Here is a 17,500-nt window from a genome sequence, read left to right as displayed (position 1 = left end):
TGAAATGAGGACAAAAAAATTTAAAATAAACAATGAAAAATACAAAAATAATTTCGTCAAAGACTGTAAATACAAAAAGAAATAAATCAGAATGGAGTAAATTGAAATCTTTCGTCTGTTGTTGGTGTACTTTTTACTTTTCAATATTTATTTTTTATCACAATTTTGGTATTTTTTATACTTTTTTTCCCCCAAAAGTTTACTTATATAGACAAATCTTTGTTTTTTTTTGTCTTTTAATATTAACTTCTTTAGAGTTCACTGGTCAAAAAGTATAATGCGGAACAGTGGTTATGTCTACATATAATTTTCTCTGTTGTTAATCTTGTAATTCTATTAGTGCTAACATAATTGCAAAAGAGAGTTTTTTTTTGTTTTTTTTTCTAATTTCTTTCTTTAATTTATTTATTTATTTATTTTGTGATGTAAAATAAAATAAATAAGAAAAAAAAGTTCGAGACAGGTCACGCGTGATAGAAGTATTAACAATATATTGACTTGCCAAAGACAGAATCGTAGCATCAAAGGAATGAAGAAAAAAAATAAGTAAAAGAAACGAAGAATAAAAAAATATAATAAAAAAAGAAACAAAAAAAATGAAAACAAAAAAATATGTTGAAAATTCAATTTATGCTTTAATATTAATATATATCTTCTCCAAAAAGAAAAATGAATATTAAAAAGATAAGACAAAATGGAAACAAATAAAAAGAGATCTACATTATGTAAGCTTGAAATAATATGGGCAGTGGTGGGAGTGGTGGGGGTAGTGATGGTGGTGGGGGCAGTTGACTCGTAATTGATGAAAGTTGTAACATTTCGAAAGCACAATGTTATTTCTCTCCACCACCACCATACACATTTCTACACTTGCCCCACCATCCGTTTCGATGTGGTGTATGATATATTATATTATTACATTCACTTGTATTCAGTTATTGTCTGTTATTCTGGAAAAAACCATAAAAATTCTATTCAGTTATATCCTGAATAGAATTTATGATCTGGAAATGAAGCGAAAAATATATTTATGGTAATGATTGTTCATCGAATTTAGTTATTTATTTATTTATTTAGGTATTATTATATTTTTATTTAATTTTTCATTTTCTTTTTGTTTCTTTCATTTTTTCTTAACTTTTCTATTTTCTCATTTGTTTTTTCTCTCATGCTCTTTTTAGTTCTCTTTCTTTCTTTCTTTTTCTCTCTCATTCACTCATTTCATTCTTTTCCCTTTCTTTGTTTCTTTCTCATTCATTTCATTCTTTTCTTTCTTTCTTTCTTTCTCATTTCCTTTTTTCTTTTTTTTTCTTCTTTCTCTCTCTCTCTCACATTTCCTTCTTTTCTTTCTTTCTCCCTCACTTTCATTTCTTAGTTTCTCTTTCTTTCTCTCCCTCATTCATTTATTTCTTTTTCCTCCTCTTTCATTTCTTTCTTTCTTTCTTTTTTCTCATTTCTTTCTTTCCTTCGTTTCTTCATTTATTTATTTGTTTATTTATATTCTGCTTCCTTTTGTTTTTCTTTCTTTCTTTCTTTCTCTCTCTCTCTCTCTTTCTCATTTCTTTCTTTCCTTCTTTTCTTCACTTATTTATTTATTTATTCATTTATTTATATTCTACTACCTTTTCTTTTTCTTTCCCACTCTCTTTCATTTCTTCCTTTCTTTCTTTCACTTCTTTCTTTCTTTTCTTCTTTCTCTCTCTCTCACATTTCCTTCTTTTCTTTCTTGCTTTCTTTCTCCCTCACTTTCATTTCTTAGTTTCTCTTTTATTTCTTTTTCCTCCTTCACTCTTTCATTTCTTTCTTTCTTTCCTTCATTTCTTCACTTATTTGTTTATTTATTTATTTATATTCTGCTTCCTTTTGTTTTTCTTTCTTTATTTCTCTCTTTATCTCTCTCTCTCTCTCTCTCTCTCTCTCTCTCTCTCTCTCCCATTTCTTTCTTTCCTTCGTTTCTTCACTTATTTATTTAATTGTTTATTTATTTATATTCTACTTCCTTTTCTTTTTCTTTCGTTCTTTCTTTCTTTCTTTTCTTCCTTCCTCCCCCCACCCCGCTATTTATTTATTTATCTATTTATTTATTTATTTATTTATTTATCTATTTCCTGACGTGAAGTATACAATGTCAGATTGAAAATAAGCTTCACTTTCTGTGCTTTATTTTTAATTTTTATTTTTATTCTCTTTCACAGGTATGAAAGGAAAAGTAGAAAACAACTGCATAATGGGAAAATTATTCCATCAACCACAACAATCATAAAGGTGGAGGCAGGGATGAATGAAAACATTTGTAGAGAGGAGGAGAATCCTCGATGTGGGTCATTCGATCTGCTAGGAATAACAACTACAACAATAAAAATTTTCCAAATTACACTTCCCGCCCAAACCTACCCACACCTTGATGTATTAAAAGAATGGAAAACCTTGGAAGAAGAGTAAAATAATATAGTCAACTGTCAAAAAAAAAACCCCAAAAAATTAAATAATTATTGTTATGAAAGGTGGAGCTGAAAGCAAATAAAGCTATAATTAATAGCATGTAAAAATTAGGTTAAAAATCACTTTCTCTTTTTTTTTTACTTCTTTCAGTCATTTGACTGTGGCCTTGCTGGAGCACAGCCTTTAGTCGAGCAAATCGACTCCAGAACTTATTCTTTGTAAGCTTAGTACTCATTTTATCAGTCTCTTTTGCCGAAGCGCTAAGTTATGGGGACATAAATACACCAGCATCGGTTGTCAAGTGATGTTGGGGGAGGACAAACACAGATACACACACATATATATATATATACATATATACGACAAGCTTCTTTCAGTTTCCGTCTACCAAATCCACTCACAAGGCTTTGGTCGGCCCGAGGCTATAGTAGAAGACACTTGCCCAAGGTGCCATGTAGTGGAACTGAACCCGGGACCATGTGGTTGGTAAGCAAGCTACTTACCACACACCCACTCCTGCGCCTATACACACACACACACACACACACACACACATATATATATATATATATATACACATACAATCTTACTAATTCAGTTTTATAGACATATACACACACAGAGATACATACAAAGACATACACATTCATACTCACACAAATGCATGCATGTGCATGCACACACACAAATTTATACTCTCACGTAATCAAAAAGACAGACAGACAGACACAAAGATACTGATATATTCACTTAATCACCCTTCAAGTTTTATAGCTAGTAACGTAATTAACAAGCAAAGACAAATTTATATCCAACTACACTGTAATTATAGCCCCCTACCCACACCCCTAATTGCCAATGACAGGTGTAAGATTTACCTTATCATAATTAATGTCATTTACTTATTAACACTATTTCTTTCATCTGTCAGATTGCAGTAATTCAGTAAGTTCTTTTTTGAGTTCCAAGTTGGCCCTTGCTCTGAAGAGAAGCAGTTCTAATACTGACGAGTGGTGACCTCTTGTGGGGGAGGGCATTGTGAGCTTTCAGGGAGTGTGGGGCAACCATAAAAATGGTACGAGCACAATCTACATTACATGCATCACTCACAACAGAACAACCACTAATATATAACAAGGCGCTAAGCACTAAAACAAAACAAACTGGTGCATTACACCAACGGGAAGAATCTATACTCTTCCAATCTTTCATCATCATTATCCTCATCATTTAACGTCCATTTCCCATGCTGCCATGGGTTAGATGGATTGACCAGGGCTGATAAGCTGAGGGCTGCACCAGACTCCATTCTCATATGATATGGTTTCTATGGCTACATGCCTTCCTAACGCCAACCACTCCATGAGTGTAATGGGTGCTTTTACATGCCACCAACACAGCTGCCAATTGTGTGACACCACTATCTGCCACAAATGTGGTTTTACTTGGCTTGATGGGTCTTCTACTCTACTGTGGCACAAGGCCAAAAGTCTTGGTCATCTGACATAGTCTCTGTGAGGCCCAATGGTTGAAAGGTGCTTTTTACATGACACCAGTGGAGGTGCAATGGCCCAGTGGTTAGGGCGGCGGATTCGCGGTCATAGGATTGCGGTTTCAATTCCCAGACCAGACGTTGTGAGTGTTTATTGAGTGAAAACACCTAAAGCTCCACGAGGCTCCGGCAGGGGATGGTGGTGAACCCTGCTGTACTCTTTCACCCCAACTTTCTCTCACTCTTACTTCCTGTTTCTGTTGTGCCTGTAATTGAAAGGGTCAGCCTTGTCACACTGTGTCACGCTGAATCTCCCTGAGAACTACGTTAAGGGTACACGTGTCCGTGGAGTGCTCAGCCACTTGCACGTTAATTTCACAAGCAGGCTGTTCCGTTGATCGGATCAACTGGAACCCTCGACGCCGTAAGCGACAGAGTGCCAACAACAACAAACAACATGACACCAACATCAGCCACATTGCCTCCATGAGGCCCAACACTTGAAAGGTGATTTTCACACACCACCGGCTTGGGTGTCAGTTGCAGGATAGAGGCATCAGCTACATTGCATCCAACAGTAAAAGCATAGTGCTGCACACAGGGGTGCTTTAGGTGGTAGCATGAAACTACCAAAATAAATTAAAATAATAATAACCCTTTCTACTTAAGGCACAAGGCCTGAAATTTGGGGCAGGGGACAAGAGAATTACATCTACCCCAGTGTTCCACTGGTACTTATTAAATCAACCCTGAAACAATGAAAAGCAAAGTTGACCTTGGTGGAAATTGAACTCAGAACATGAAGACAAAATACTGTTAAGCATTTCACCTGGTATGCTAACGATTCTGCCAGCTTGCTGCCTTTAATAATAATAATAATAATAATAATAATAATAATAATAATAATAATAATACTAATAATAATAATAATAATAATAATAATAATAATAATAATGCTGTTGTTTGTATTTACCTGATATGTTGTCACCATTTGGTACATTTGTGACTGTGATGTTATCCATGTTTGAAGAATTTAAGGGTCTGATAATTTTAAAACTGATGTGGTACCAGAATATATTGCCATTCAATTCAACAGGAGGCTGCCAAGCTAGGTGGATGGAGGTACCAATGACCTCATAGGTGAAGTTTAATACAGGGCCAGGAACTGAAGAGAAAAAGAATTTAAAAAATACTCAATTTAATATTTAAGAAGAGCAGACAAAAATCTACAAAATTCTGTCCTGTGTGTATGTGTGTATATATTTATATTATTATTTATTTTTTATAGAATTAAGGATAAAATCATGTTAATGATTCTATCAAGTGGTTAGTGTGAAATAAAACATCATAGGTAATTTTTATATACTAAATTTATAATTATATACATAATTATAGGCGTAGGAGTGGCTGTGTGGTAAGTAGCTTGCTTACAAACCACATGGTTCTGGGTTCAGTCCCACTGTGTGGCTTCTTGGGCAAATGTCTTCTACTATAGCCTCAGGACGACCAAAGCCTTGTGAGTGGATTTGGTAGACAGAAACTGAAAGAAGCCCGTCGTATATATGTATATATATATGTATGTGTGTGTATATGTTTGTGTGTGTGTGTTTGTCCCCCCAACATCGCTTGACAACCGATGCTGGTGTGTTTATGTCCCAGTAACTTAGCGGTTTGGCAAAAGAGACCGATAGAATAAGTACTAGGCTTACAAAGAATAAGTCCTGAGGTCGATTTGCTCGACTAAAGGTGGTGCTCCAGCATGGCCACAGTCAAATGACTGAAACAAGTAAAAGAGTAAAAGAGTATGGTTCAAATGTACAGAAAAGAAAAGACAGCGACAGGTGAGGGAACAACAAGCAGGTGTAATTAGTTTGATGAGAGGTTAAAGCATTCCAGGAGGATAGAGATAGGTCTCTTGATGTTGTAAAGATACATGGCTACCCTTGTTGGAAAAGAAAGGAGAGAGAGAGAGAAACAGTGGGATGGGTTGGGGAATATGCTGAGACCTCCTTCGGTCATGAGTGACCATGGGATTGAACCTAGAAAGTTCCTCTCCGAAGCACAAGTCCGGACAAGTTTGTTTCGGAAGACCAACAGTCGCCCATGCATACTGGCCTCCCCTCTCTACGCCACCGATGTTATCGAAGGGAAAGGCAAAGGGGCCGATACAGCTTGGCACCAGTGATGTCGCAACTCATTTCTACAGCTGAGTGAACTGGAGCAACGTGAAATAAAGTGCCTTGCTCAAGAACACAACACACAGCCCAGTCTGGGATTCAAACTCACAACCTCATGATCGTAAGCTCGACGCTCTATCCACTGAGCCTTCACAGTGAAATATATATATATATATATATATATATATATATATATATATATATATATATAGTAGGTACAAGCATGGTTATGTGGTTAAGGAACTTGCTTCCTAGCTTAATCAATGTTATGTGAGTGAGATTGGTAGATGGAAGCTCATCTTATATATTTATGCATGTGTGCATATGTATGTCTGTGGTTATTCCATTCCATCATATGACAACCAGTGTTGGTTTGTTTACATCTCTGCAACTTATTAACCAATAGAATATGTACCATAGAAGCACTCCGTCGGTTACGATGACGAGGGTCCCAGCTGATACGATCAATGGAACAGCTTGCTCGTGAAATTAGCATGCAAGTGACTGAGCACTCCACAGACACGTGTACCCCTAATGTAGTTTTCAAGGAGATTCATCATGACAAGGCCGGCTCTTTGAATAACAGGTACTACTCATTTTTGCCAGCTGAGTGAACTGGAGCAACATGAAATAAAGTGTCTTGCTCAAGGACACAACATGTCGCCAGGAATTGAACTCACGACCTTACGACCGTGAGCCAAATGCCCTAACCACTAAGCCACGCGCCTTCACTGAATATGTACCATACTTTAAAAAAAAACATAAGTAATGGGGTTAATTCATTTGACTAAAACCCTTCAATCGCATGCCCCAGTCCAATGATTGAAACAAGTACAAAACAGACAGTAAGATAAGAGTTGTTTTAAAAAAACATGCTGTTGACGTAAACCAGGCATTGATGAAAACCAGGTAAAGCACAGTTAAACCAAAATTGGTAAATTCTTGTCTCTTAAGAGTTCATGTTTATTTAATTAACTTTCTCGAGATTATTTCATAAGTCATCAGAGGATTCTATATATCAACCTGAAATTCTGTCTCTGACAGTTTACACAAGCATTGCCAATTTCCATGCAGCTTCTAAATTATTGCATCACTCTACAGAGAATTCTTTATATCTGTCAGAAATTATGTCTCATAGATTTATACACGTACCACAAATTTCCAATTCTAGAACATTGTATTCAGTCAAAAGAAAATAGCAGCCAGGTTTCTACACCTTCATGTCCTTCCTAATGCCCACCACTTCAGAGAGTGTACTGGGTGCTTTCTTTATGTGGCACTGGTACTGATGGGTCTCCGGTAACTTGCAAAACAAAGACATGTTAACTGAGAGGGGGGGGGGGTAGTAGCATTGTGGGAAGCAGCTGTTTATTCAAAGGTGGCGAGCTGGCAGAATCATTAGAGCGCCGGGTGAAATGCTTAGCGGTATTTCGTCTGCCGTTACGTTCTGAGTTCAAATTCCACCGAGGTCTCCTCTGCCTTTCATCCTTCCGGGGTCGATAAATTAAGTACCAGTTACGCACTGGGGATCGATGTAATCGACTTAATCCCTTTGTCTGTCCTTGTTCGTCCCCTCTATGTTTAGCCCCTTGTGGGCAATAAAGAAACAAGCTGTTTATTCAAAGAATGTCAAAGCATGTGACCAAGAGGTTAAGATGCTGCATTCTCGATTGCATGACCATGGTTTCAATATCCAGATTGGGTAGTCTGGTGTGTTCTTGTGCCAAAACCCTTCATTTCCCATTGCTCCCAGTTCACTCAGCTGCGAACAAGTCACCCTGCAATGGACTGGTGTCCTGTTCAGGGAGGCTATTGTGACCCTATTTACCATGGCAACAAGGGTGATTAACCCAATGAATCCAAGAGCTCAAATCAATGCTTACTTTTTTACTTCAGAGAATTCTGTATATCTATCAGAATTCTTGGTCTTTTATCAATTACACAAGCGCCACCAATTTTCAATTCCACATCATATTCAGCTAACAGAAATTTATTTATCTTTTATCTGTTAACCTTTACTTGTTTCAGTTATTAGACTGTGGCCATACTGGGGCACCACTTTCAAGAATTTTTAGTCAAACGAACTAACCCCAGCATTTATTTTTTCAAAACCTGGTACTTATTCTATCAGTCTCTTTTGCTGAACTGCTAAGATACGGGGACATAAACACACCAACACTAGTTGTCAAACAGTGGTGGGGGACAAACACCAACACGCACATGCACGCACACACACACAGAGTTCTTTTAGTTTCTGTCTACCAAATCCACTTAGTAACCAAAAGAATAGGTACCATACTTAAAAAAAAAAAACATAAGCTACAGGATTAATCCATTTTACTCTTTACTCTTTTGTTTCAGTCATTTGACTGTGGCCATGCTGGAGCACCGCCTTTAGTCGAGCAAATCGACCCCAGGGCTTATTCTTTGTAAGTCTAGTACTTATTCTATCAGTCTCTTTTTGCCAAACCGCTAAGTCATGGGGACGTAAACACACCGGCATTGGTTGTCAAGCGATGGTGGGGGGAGAAACACAGACACACAAACACATATATATATACATATACATATATACGACAAGCTTCTTTCAGTTTCCATCTACCAAATCTACTCACAAGGCTTTGGTCGGCCCGAGGCTATAGTAGAAGACACTTGCCCAAGGTGCCACGCAGTGGGACTGAACCCGGAACCATGTGGTTGGTAAGCAAGATACTTACCACACAACCACTCATGCGCCTAAAATCCTTCAATCTTGTGCCCCAGCATGGCCACAATCCAATGATTGAAACAAGTAAAAAATAAACAGTAAGATAAGGTTTTGGTCAGCCCAAGACTGTACTAGAAGACACTTTTCCTAGGTGCCATGCAGTGGGAATGAACCTGGAACCATATGGTTGGGAAACAAGCTCGTTACCACACAGCCACATCTGGAAAAATAACTACAAAATATTTTTAAAATTTTATTATTGTTTTGCGTTGGTATTAGCAATTTCGTATTTTGTGGAAGAACTAACTTTGAAGTTATAAAATAAGATACGTGACCCAACTCTATTCAATGTGTCACATGTTGGTTGGATGGATGCATGGACGGACGGACGGACAGATGGGTTACTGGTTAAATGAAAAAGAAAAAAAGTCTAAAAATTCGGTTAAACAGAAGTAAAAGGAAAAACAAGTTGAATTTTATAGAAATACATTCGTATAGAGACGTGGTATCATAATTGTTCTGTGTATTGATTGGTAACTCTAATGATCGTTAGAGAGAGAGAGAGATGTTATTGTGCTAATGATTATGTATGGAGAGAGAGAGGTAGAGGAAGAAAGAGAGAAATGGGTGTAGAGGGAGAGAGAGGGGTGGAGAGAGAAATGGGGAGAGAAGAAACGGGATTAGAAGGAGAGAGACAAGGGTCAAGAGGGAGAGAAAGGGGAGCAGAGAATGGGAGAGACTAAGATGGGAAGAGAGTGAGATGAGGAGAGAGGGAATGAAGGAAAGCCAGAGTGAGAAAGAGAAAAAAGAGAAATAGAAAAGGAAAGAGAGAGAGAAGCAGAGAAAGAAAGTGAGAGAGAGAGAGAGAGAAAGAAAAAGAGAGAGTGAGAAAAGAGATAGAGGGGAAAGAGAGACAGAAAGGCACAAGGAGAAGGAGAGACACCAACAGGATGACAGAGAGAGAAAGAGAGTGAGAGAGAGAGAGAGAGAGAGAGAGTAAAAGATAATGAATGAAAATGAAAGAGAATAGTTAAAGGAGAGAGAGAGAGGGAGAGGCAGAGTGAAAGAAATATATTCAAACGCTGACAACATATGGTGAAAAGTTATTTTCCCTGTATGTTTATTTTGCCAATTCTTTTATTCTCCAATTCTTTCCATTCAGATCAATATCGAAGAGGAAATGTTCCTTCCTGTTTTATTACAACAGAATGGGAAAAACAACAACAAAAAAAAAGGGGCCTTTATTCCCCAAATGTAGCATCGTACTTGTAAACAGACTCACTCTAAACATACACTTGTGGCTTGGAAAAACAATAGATAGGTGAGGGCTTGTGCTCTTTGTTGTTGGGGTCTCTTGACTGAAATTTGTAGCTGGCTCTCCAGTATCAGGAGGGCTTCAACCTCCATGTCTTTTAGTTGCTTCAGTCACTGGAATGTGGCCATGCTGGGGCACTGCCTTGGAAGGTTTAGCTGGATAAATTGACTTCAGTGCCTTTTTTTAAAAAAGTCTACTGCGTGTATGTGTATATATATATATATATATATATATGGGAGAATTTACGAAAAAAACAACAACAGACGAGGACAGGTGGTGTAAACAACAAAAGGATGTATTAGTTTAACGCTTGGGAATAGAGAAAGTCTTTAATGTTTCGAGCTACCCTCTTCAACTGAAAGAAATAAGGATAAAAACAAGGAGAAAAAAATATAAATGTAGTAGTCAGCGATCTATCATGGCGAAAAATTATATATATATATATATATATATATATATATATATATATATATATATATTAGTTTATGTATATATTAATATTATCTCAGTTTAAAAAAACCTTTGACAATGTAAATATGTTAATTGTTACCATAGGTAGCAAAAATTACACAAAAAACCAGGATATCACACCCGTTTTATAGGTAGAGATACCAAGTTGAAGTGATGCATTTTGAGTAGATATGAATAATAACAATAAATGGAGCAAAACGCATATAAATAAAAGTTCCTTTTATTTATATAACTTTTACTTATATGGGTTTTGCTCCATTTATTATTATTATTCATATATATATATATATATATATATATATATATATATATATATATATATATATATATATATATATATATATATATATATATATATATATATATATATATATATATATATATATATATATATATATATATATATATATATATATATATATATATATATATATATATATATATATATATATATATATATAGGCATGGCTGTGTGGTAAGAAGCTTGCTTCACAACCACATAGTTGCAGGTTCAGTTTCACTGCATAGCACCTTGGGGAAATGTCTTTACTATAGCCTCGAGTTAACCAAAGATTTGTGAGCGGATTTGGTAGACAGAAACAGATTGACTCTAGTAGTTTGGTGTTTTCTTAGAGTCTACTACTTATTCAATCAGTCTGTTTTGCTGAACTACTAAGTTGCAAGGATGTAAACAAACTAACAAAGGTTGTCAAGTGATGGGGGTAGGCCAAACACCAAGGTAGAGAGGGAGAGAGAGACACACACATACACACACAAATGCATAAACAAGCTTCAATGCAGTTTCCACCAACCAAATTCATTAAATGTGGCTACAATAGAAGACATTTGTCCAAGGTGCCATGCCGTAGGACTGAACCGAAATCCTTGTGGTTGGGAAGCAGACTACTTAACCATGAAGCTACACAACCATGCAACTATGCATTGTCATTGGTAAAAATTCTAAACAAGTCATAAAACAATGAAATCTGTTTCTATGTTGAAATGATGACAGCAGACTCATCAGGTGATTTTTATCACGATTAAAATAGCAGGCCCTCTTATTAACAGAAAAAAAAAAAAAATAAAACAAAAAGAAAAAAACAGACATTATCAGTGAAGTGCATATATTTGTAGGCCAATTATTAATTAGCTTCGAAATTTTAGATTGTATTTGAAATTAATTAAGTGGATTTTTGATAACACACTAACCTAACTCTAATATGAAAAATTATTTTTTTTACGTTCCTCCTCTTCATCACCATCATTAATGTTGTTTTCTTGCTTGCATGATGGAGTTTACTGAGGTAGATTATCAATAGTTGGATGCCTTTCCTGTCACCAACCCACGCCTGTCTCCAAGCAAGGTAATACAGGGTGTATTATCTTTACATCTACCACAAACATTGTCTGGATGTGTTGCATGCAACCAATGGAACCCATGTAGAAGTGATCAGATGACTTTTAATACAACTTTATTCGCTTGCTGGTGGAGGTGCAATGGCCCAGTGATTAGGGCAGCAGATTCGCCGTCATAGGATCGTGGTTTCGATTCCCAGACCAGGCGTTGTGATTGTTTATTGAGTAAAAACACCTAAAGCTCCACGAGGCTCTGGCAGGGGATGGTGGCGAACCCTGCTGTACTCTTTCACCACAACTTTCTCTCACTCTTACTTCCTGTTTCTGTTGTGCCTGTAATTGAAAGGGTCAGCCTTGTCACACTGTGTCACGCTGAATCTCCCCGAGAACTATGTTAAGGGTACACGTGTCTGTGGAGTGCTCAGCCACTTGCACGTTAATTTCACGAGCAGGCTGTTCCGTTGATCGGATCAACTGGAACCCTCGACGTCATAAGCGACGGAGTGCCCACAACATATTTGTGTGTGTGTGTGTGAAGGCGATTGGCCTAGTGTGTGTGTGTGTGTGTGTGTGAAGGCGATTGGCCTAGTTACACTTATGATTGTGCCAATAAGAACAAATTTGCTTGCTGATATTTTTCGATAAGCTTTGCTGAGTTATCATTATTTTTCATTGTTTACTGAATGTTCCAAATTGTAAAGATAATTTATGGACACCCTGTATTTTTCTATAAACAGAAATGTTTTTTTGTGAAATAATGGATATTGAAAAGCACTCATTAACAGTGATCACACAATGTCAAGACAAGGTGCAAACATGTGCACTCACACACACACACATTAGATGGACTTTTGCACAAGCTTCTTTCAGTTTCCACCTACCAAATTTACTCACAAGGCTTTGGATGGCTGAAGGCTATAGTAGAAGACACTTGCCCAAGGAATCATGCAGTAAGACTGAATCCCAAACTTCTCATTTCTTTATTGCCCACAAGGGGCTAAACATAGAGGGGACAAACAAGGACAGACAAAGAGATTAAGTCAATTACATCGACCTCAGTGCGTAACTGGTACTTAATTTATCGACCCTGAAAGGATGAAAGGCAAAGTCGACCTTGGCGGAATTTGAACTCAGAACGTAACGGCAGACGAAATACCGCTAAGCATTTCGCCCGGTGTGCTAACGATTCTGCCAGCTCGCTGAATCCCAAACTTCTGCCAGCTCACCAAAGTCCTAAACTTCTTACCACACAGCCACGAAATTCACTTAGCTGTCTCGATATAATTTCATATATTACAACAGATATTTCTAATTAGAAAACAAGAACTGCGATTCAATCATAAATTGTCTTTGCACATAAAAGCAAGCATAATTAGAGGGCAAAAAATATTTTTGGCAGACATATTTTCACAAATTACAATGTATCGAAGTAAACTATATATATATAAATATAAAATGATTAATTAATTTGAATAATTTATAGTATAGACTACTTAACGAAAGGCAGCTGTAATAACTGTACTTTATCACTTTAGCACACTCTCTTGATAGATAAATGTGTGTGTGTGTGTATGGCCTAGTGGCTATGGTGTTGAACTCACAATCTAGTGATTGAGATTTCAATTCCTAGACTGAGTGGTATGTTGTGTTCTTGAGCAAAACACTTCACCTCACACTGCTCTGGGATCACTTCAACACCTGACATGTGGCACACCTGTTGCACCTGTTCAGACAGCGTTGATTTGACGGAGACTGAGCTAATGTGTGGTATGAACATTTGATCACTATAAGCAAATCATTTGTACCAGTCATTCAGCAAAAGCAATGGCCCAGTGGTTAGGGCAGCGGACTTGCGGTCATAGGATCGCGGTTTCGATTCCCAGACCGGGCGTTGTGAGTGTTTATTGAGCGAAAAAACACCTAAAGCTCCACGAGGCTCTGGCAGGGGATGGTGGGCGAACCCTGCTCTACTCTTTCACCACAACTTTCTCTCACTCTTACTTCCTGTTTCTGTTGTGCCTGTAATTCAAAAGGGCCAGCGTTGTCACACTGTGTCACGCTGAATATCCCCAAGAACTACGTTAAGGGTACACGTGTCTGTGGAGTGCTCAGTCACTTGTACGTTAATTTCACGAGTATGGCTGTTCCATTGATCGGATCAACTGGAACCCTCGACGTTGTAAGCGACGGAGTGCCAACAACAACAGTATGTATATATGTATGTATATATGTTTGTGTATGTGTGTGTATTTGTGTAGTTAAACTAAAATACACAAAACCAAATATTTAATCTTTATTGACTACCAAAGTCAATTTCGTTGTCAATATTTAAACACTGAGAATCTTTAATTAGTCTTTATTACATCTTGCTTGATAAAACAGAGCAAGGCAACATTTCACTTTTTCTCTCTATCTTACATCATAGCATGAAGAAATATGGTAAGGTATTGAATTCCTAAGATCTATAGTTTTTAGCCACTACCACCCTCCCACCATGTTCTGTAGCAAAAATTATTTCCTTTCCCTTTTTGAAGGTGATATAAGCTGTTATTTCTAGCTTGATCAGAGCTCATGGTGAGACTCAATTGTTAGCAATCATACAGTCATTTTTACATGTTTTTATTTCTAAGACTAAGTGTAATTTGACCAAGGTTTTTGACTGCTCTTTCTAGTTTCTTTGAAGACCACGTAGAGACTCTCATTGACTAAAAGTGTTTACTACTAGTTGTGGTTGCCATGGTTATTGGATCACATCGCTCAATGTGTCCTTTTCTTTTTGCTTTTAGAGACTGTTGGGTGACTGAGACTTTAAACTGCTATTTCTAGCCCGTCAGATGACCATATAGAGTTCCTCATCAAAAGCATTCCCATTATGACCATCCTGTTGGTATTTTATGTCCAAGGAACCCCGGCCTACTTTATCTGAGGCATCCATTTTTAATCTTTTAGCATATCCAGCCCAGATATTCTATATGTTTTGTGTTCAAACTGGCCAGATCTGGCCTCGCACACCTACCCTACAATGTCATTTTAAAAATACAAGGGCACATTATCAAAATTTCAGTGATACAGGAGTGGCTGTGTGGTAAGTAGCTTGCTTACCAACCACATGGTTCCGGGTTCAGTCCCACAGCATGGCACCTTGGGCAAGTGTCTTCTATTATAGCTTCGGGCCGACCAAAGCCTTGTGAGTGGATTTGGTAGACGGAAACTGAAAGAAGCCCATCATACATATGTGTATATATATATATGTGTATGTGTGTGTTTGTGTGTCTGTGTTTGTCCACCAACATCGCTTGACAACCGATGCTGGTGTGTTTATGTCCTCGTAACTTAGTGGTTCGGCAAAAAGAGACCGATAGAATAAGTACTAGGCTTCCAAAGAATAAATCCTGGGGTCAGTTTGCTCGACTAAAGGCAGTGCTCCAGCATGGCCACAGCCAAATGACTGAAACAAGTAAAAGAGTAAAGCGAATGTGTATAAAATGTGGAGAAATAAGCATTACATTTGACTGAGTAATCTGAGCCCTAAGGGTTAAGAGAGAAAGAAATGACTTTAAGGTTTGAGACTGTTATTTCTAGCATTTTGAGTGACCACACACAGGTTCCTTTTTCTTGCTAAAAGTGTTATTTGATTTAGAGATATGTATAAAAAAAAGGTTGTTAAAAATGGAGATAATGATTGATAACGAATAGGCCGTAATCAATTTTTCATTTTTTTACCATCTTACTTATGAAATCCTATAAAAGAATCAATGAGGAACTTGATAATGGTCAAGATATAGACTTAGTGGTGCCAACAGGAAGAATTCCAATGCCATAAAGCAAGGAGAGAGAGAAAGAGAGGGGAGAAGAGAGAGAATGTTAAATAAATATATATATATATATGCGCAGGAGTGGCTGTGTGGTAAGTAGCTTGCTTACCAACCACATGGCTCCGAGTTCATTCCCACTGCGTGGCACCTTGGGCAAGTGTTTTCTACTATAGCCTCGGGCCGACCAAAGTCTTGTGAGTGGATTTGGTAGAAGGAAACTGAAAGAAGCCCGTTGTATATGTGTATATATATGTGTGTGTTTGTGTTTGTGTCTGTGTTTGTCCCCCCAACATCGCTTGACAACCGATGCTGGTGTGTTTACGTCCCCCGTAACTTAGTGGTTCGGCAAAAAGAGACCGATAGAATAAGTACTAGGCTTCCAAAGAATAAGTCCTGGGGTTGATTTGCTCGACTAAAGGCGGTGCTCCAGCATGGCCGCAGTCAAAATGACTGAAACAAGTAAAAGAGTAAAAGAGTAATAATAATAAGAAGAAGAAGAACGATAATATTATTATTAATAATAATAATAATAATAATAATAATCTTTTAAAGGCCTGAAATTTTTGGGGTAGGGTCTAGTCAATTACATTGGCCCCAGTGCTCAACTGGTACTTATTTTATTGATACCGCAGGGATGAAAGACAAAGTTGACCTCGGCGGAATTTGAACTCAGAATGTAAGGACAGATGAAATACGACTAAGCACTTTGCTCGTTATGCTAATGATTCTGCCAACTTGCCATCTTATTAATATTGTTGGCACTCCGTCGATTACGACATCGAGGGTTCCAGTTGATCCGATCAACGGAACAGCCTGCTCGTGAAATTAACGTACAAGTGGCTGAGCACTCCACAGACACGTGTACCCTTAACATAGTTCGAGGGGATATTCAGTGTGACACAGTGTGACAAGGCTGACCCTTTGAATTACAGGCACAACAGAAACAGGAAGTAAGAGTGAGAGAAAGTTGTGGTGGAAGAGTACAGCAGGGTTCGCCACCATCCACTGCCGGAGCCTCGTGGAGCTTTTAGGTGTTTTCGCTCAATAAACACTCACAACGCCTGGTCTGGGAATCGAAACGCGATCCTATGACTGCAAGTCCACTGCCCCAACCACTGGGCCATTGCGCCTCCACTAAGAACATGCAAGTGGCTGAGCACTCCACAGACACGTGTACCCTTAACGTAGTTCTCGGGGGATATTCAGCGTGACACAGAGTGTGACAAGGCTGACCCTTTGAATTACAGGTACAACAGAAACAGGAAGTAAGAGTGAGAGAAAGTTATGGTGAAAGAGTACAGCAGGGTTCGCCCACCATCCCCTGCCGGAGCCTCGTGGAGCTTTAGGTGTTTTTGCTCAATAGACACCCACAACGCCCGGTCTGGGAATCGAAACGCGATCCTATGACCGCGAGTCTGCTGCCCTAACCACTGGATCATTGCGCCTCCACCATCTTATTAATAGTAACAATAGCAACAACAACTACAATAATAATAATCATTACTTTCTCACTGATAAAGAGAGGGGAGAGGGGAAATATTTCACAAATCTTTTTTGGCATCGGTCTTGAGTGCATGCGGCAGAGAGAGGGAAGGGTGTTTGTCGGTTTGAGAACTTATGAACTCAGCAACAAAGACTGCAGTAACACTTTTTTCACAGCATATACACATATATCGGAAAAGCTACACACATGCACACACGTCTATCTATCTATCTATCTATCTA

General features: G+C 37.9%; 1 protein-coding gene and 1 long non-coding RNA gene across 11 annotated transcripts in view; one reads left to right on the top strand and one right to left on the bottom strand.

Moving 5' to 3' along the window:
- LOC149130892 (uncharacterized) overlaps positions 1–2,564 on the top strand; it is a 19,916-nt gene extending 17,352 nt beyond the window's left edge. Inside the window, exon 2 of the long non-coding RNA XR_016238621.1 lies at positions 2,196–2,564. This is a non-coding gene — a long non-coding RNA (uncharacterized LOC149130892). The remainder of the gene's footprint in view (positions 1–2,195) is intronic.
- Positions 1–17,500, bottom strand: part of LOC106867625 (contactin-3) — a 629,470-nt gene that overhangs the window by 82,818 nt on the left and 529,152 nt on the right. For all 10 annotated transcript variants that reach the window (XR_016238615.1, XR_016238614.1, XR_016238617.1 and 7 more), the window contains one exon: positions 4,908–5,099. Coding sequence is in view for 4 of the 10 variants with exons in the window: in XM_089343329.1 (XP_089199455.1) it covers positions 4,908–5,099 (192 nt within the window). In the remaining 6 variants the exon portion in view is untranslated. The remainder of the gene's footprint in view (positions 1–4,907; positions 5,100–17,500) is intronic.

Source organism: Octopus bimaculoides, chromosome 27, assembly GCF_046866305.1.
Source record: "Octopus bimaculoides isolate indiv1 chromosome 27, ASM4686630v1, whole genome shotgun sequence".
NCBI classification, from domain to species: domain Eukaryota; kingdom Metazoa; phylum Mollusca; class Cephalopoda; order Octopoda; family Octopodidae; genus Octopus; species Octopus bimaculoides.
This window is presented reverse-complemented; position numbering and strand designations above follow the sequence as displayed.